At 42.3% G+C, this 2,502-nt stretch overlaps 1 protein-coding gene across 2 annotated transcripts; it reads left to right on the top strand.

The window, feature by feature from the left end:
• Positions 1-2,095, top strand: LOC127813267 (CBL-interacting serine/threonine-protein kinase 5-like). 2 transcript variants are annotated; one of them, XM_052354157.1, is made up of 3 exons: positions 1-53; positions 186-540; positions 872-2,095. In XM_052354157.1, exons 2-3 carry the CDS (start codon positions 241-243, stop codon positions 2,030-2,032), a joined length of 1,461 nt encoding a protein of 486 aa, XP_052210117.1. In that variant the 5' UTR covers positions 1-53; positions 186-240; the 3' UTR covers positions 2,033-2,095. The 2 variants fall into 2 exon arrangements, with proteins under 2 accessions (XP_052210117.1, XP_052210119.1); XM_052354159.1 differs by having other exon boundaries at positions 8-540; positions 872-1,168; positions 1,250-2,095.
• The last annotated feature ends 407 nt before the right edge of the window (positions 2,096-2,502 follow it).

The raw sequence follows: 2,502 nt of genomic DNA on the forward strand, positions 1-2,502 counted from the left end.
CAAAAATCCAATCAACCAGAGCCACAAAGAGAAGAAGACGACGACGTCAATCAGTTACAGATCTCCAACACTTTCAAATCTTTATCTTTCCGATTTCCAAGCCTTATATACATCTTATCATATTCAATTTCGCTTAATCTCTCTCTCGATCTCGGGGATTAATTTATCAATGTTTTTGGATCTAGAAAACCTGCAGATTGATGATTGATCGGTTGTTTGGCAAATCGATCGGCGGGTGCCATGGAGGAGACGACGCAGACACTGTTTGGAAAGTACGAAAGGGGGAGATTGCTGGGGAAAGGGACGTTCGCCAAGGTTTACTACGGCAAGCACCTGGTTTCCGGCGAGGATGTGGCGATCAAAGTGATCAACAAGAAACAGGTGAAGGAGGAAGGGATGGTGGAGCAGATCCTGCGAGAGATTTCCGTCACGAGGCTCGTCCGCCACCCCAACGTGGTGGAACTCAAAGAAGTCATGGCCAACAAAGCCAAGATCTTCCTCGTCATGGAGTACGTCAACGGCGGCGAGCTCTTCGCTAAGGTAATTACATCTCTAGCTAGTTTTTGTTTTGTTTATATAGAATAGAATGCTTGAAAAACTCGATCAAATGTTATATGGATTGATCGGATTAATTGATCGATGTTGAAAGAAGAGAGGACGTCGTCTTTCTTTTGTGTAACTTGTGTTAATTAGGTCGGCGAATAAGACGCGGATCATCGTCAATTTGAGAAAAGTTTATGAAAGATCGAGTTTTTTAGATCTATTTTCTAGGTTGAGACTTCAATTTTAGAGAATCATACATGAAAGAGTAGAGTTTGAGATTAGAATGAGGTCAAGATGAATCCGAATTAATTTGGATTATCATCCACAGGTGGCGAAGGGGAAGCTGTCGGAGGCCCTTGCCAGAAAGTACTTTCAACAGCTGATCAGTGCGGTCGATTTCTGCCACAGTCGAGGTGTCTACCACCGTGACTTGAAGCCGGAAAACCTTCTTTTGGATGAACACGAGGACCTCAAGGTCTCCGATTTTGGACTCTCGGCCTTGCCGGAGCAACGTTGGAACGACGGTCTTCTCCACACCCAGTGTGGAACCCCGGCCTACGTCGCGCCGGAGGTGCTCCGGAAGAAAGGCTACGACGGCGCCAAAGCTGATATCTGGTCTTGTGGGGTAATTTTGTACGTTCTTCTCTCTGGGTTTTTGCCATTTCAAGACGAGAATGTGATGAGAATGTATACAAAAATTTTCAAGGCCGAGTTCGAGTATCCGCCATGGATTTCTTGGGAAGCAAGGAGATTAATTTCGAAGCTCCTCGTGGCCGACCCAGAAAGACGCATCACGATTCCGGCGATAATGCGAGAAACGTGGTTTAGGAAAGGATTTGCAAGAAGAAACTCATTTTCAATTCGGAATTCATCGCCATTAGAAGAGCAGTCAACAGAACGAGCAAACGATGAAATGCCTTCTTCTTCTTCTTCTTCTTCTTCATCTTCTTCTCCTTCTTCTTCTTCTTCATCAGTGCCGGTACTGAAGCAACAATCGAGTAAGATGAAGAAGTCGGCTTCGACACCTTCATTCCTGAACGCTTTCGAGTTCATATCGTCAATGTCTTCTGGGTTTGACTTGTCGAGCTTGTTCGAGAACAAGAGGAAGTCGAAGTCCATGTTCACTTCGAGGTCGTCGGCGACAACGATCGTGGACAAGATCGAGGAGGTGGCGAAAGGGTTGAGCTTTAAGGTGGCGAAGGTGCAGGACTTTAAGCTAAGGCTGCAAGGCGAGACAGAGGGGCGGAAGGGGCCGCTGTCGGTGGCAGTGGAGGTGTTTGAGGTGGCGACGGATCAAGTGGCGGTGGTGGAGTTTTCCAAGACCTCCGGCGATACTCTGGAGTATGCCAAATTCTGTGAAGAGGATGTTAGGCCAGCATTGAAAGACATTGTTTGGACATGGCAAGGTGACACTAATTCTAACAATGGCGATCACTTCGAGGGGGACTCATGCGAAGATCATTTGTCAGATAAACCCAACCATGGTTAGTTGTATTTTTTTTTTTCTTTTCTTTTGTACAACTCAGGACCTTGACGAGCAATTGAGGTTCCAAGACTGGCTTGCTAGTGCTATCGCTTTTTTTCTTTTTTTTCCCTCTCTCTCACTTTTCTTGTTTCTTCTTCTTGGATTTTTTTTTTTTTTATTGAATATGCATGGGATTCTAAATTGGTAACGTTTTGAAAATTAATTAATTCTTAAAAACATTCTTTTTGATATGTTCATACATTTATTTGTTTAAATGAAATAAAAATGGCTAAATTCATATTTTTATCTTTATACTTTCATATTTTTCTCATATAATTATTCAAATTTTTCGTTGTTTCGATTACACCCCTAAACTTGATTTTCAAATCAATTTAATCTCTATACTTTGATATTTTTTACTTTTGGCGAGTCAAATTTTTCATTGTTTTAATTATACTCATATATATGTATTTTTAAGTTAATTTAATTTTTAT

This window comes from Diospyros lotus, chromosome 11 (assembly GCF_014633365.1).
Source record: "Diospyros lotus cultivar Yz01 chromosome 11, ASM1463336v1, whole genome shotgun sequence".
In the NCBI taxonomy this organism is placed as follows: domain Eukaryota; kingdom Viridiplantae; phylum Streptophyta; class Magnoliopsida; order Ericales; family Ebenaceae; genus Diospyros; species Diospyros lotus.

Bases quoted from the DNA above. Each gene is read 5' to 3' on its own strand.
- LOC127813267 (XM_052354157.1), top strand. From the start codon at position 241: ATGGAGGAGACGACGCAGACACTGTTTGGAAAGTACGAAAGGGGGAGA. The intron at 541-871 runs GTAATTACATCT...TATCATCCACAG, and splicing joins GCGGCGAGCTCTTCGCTAAG to GTGGCGAAGGGGAAGCTGTC.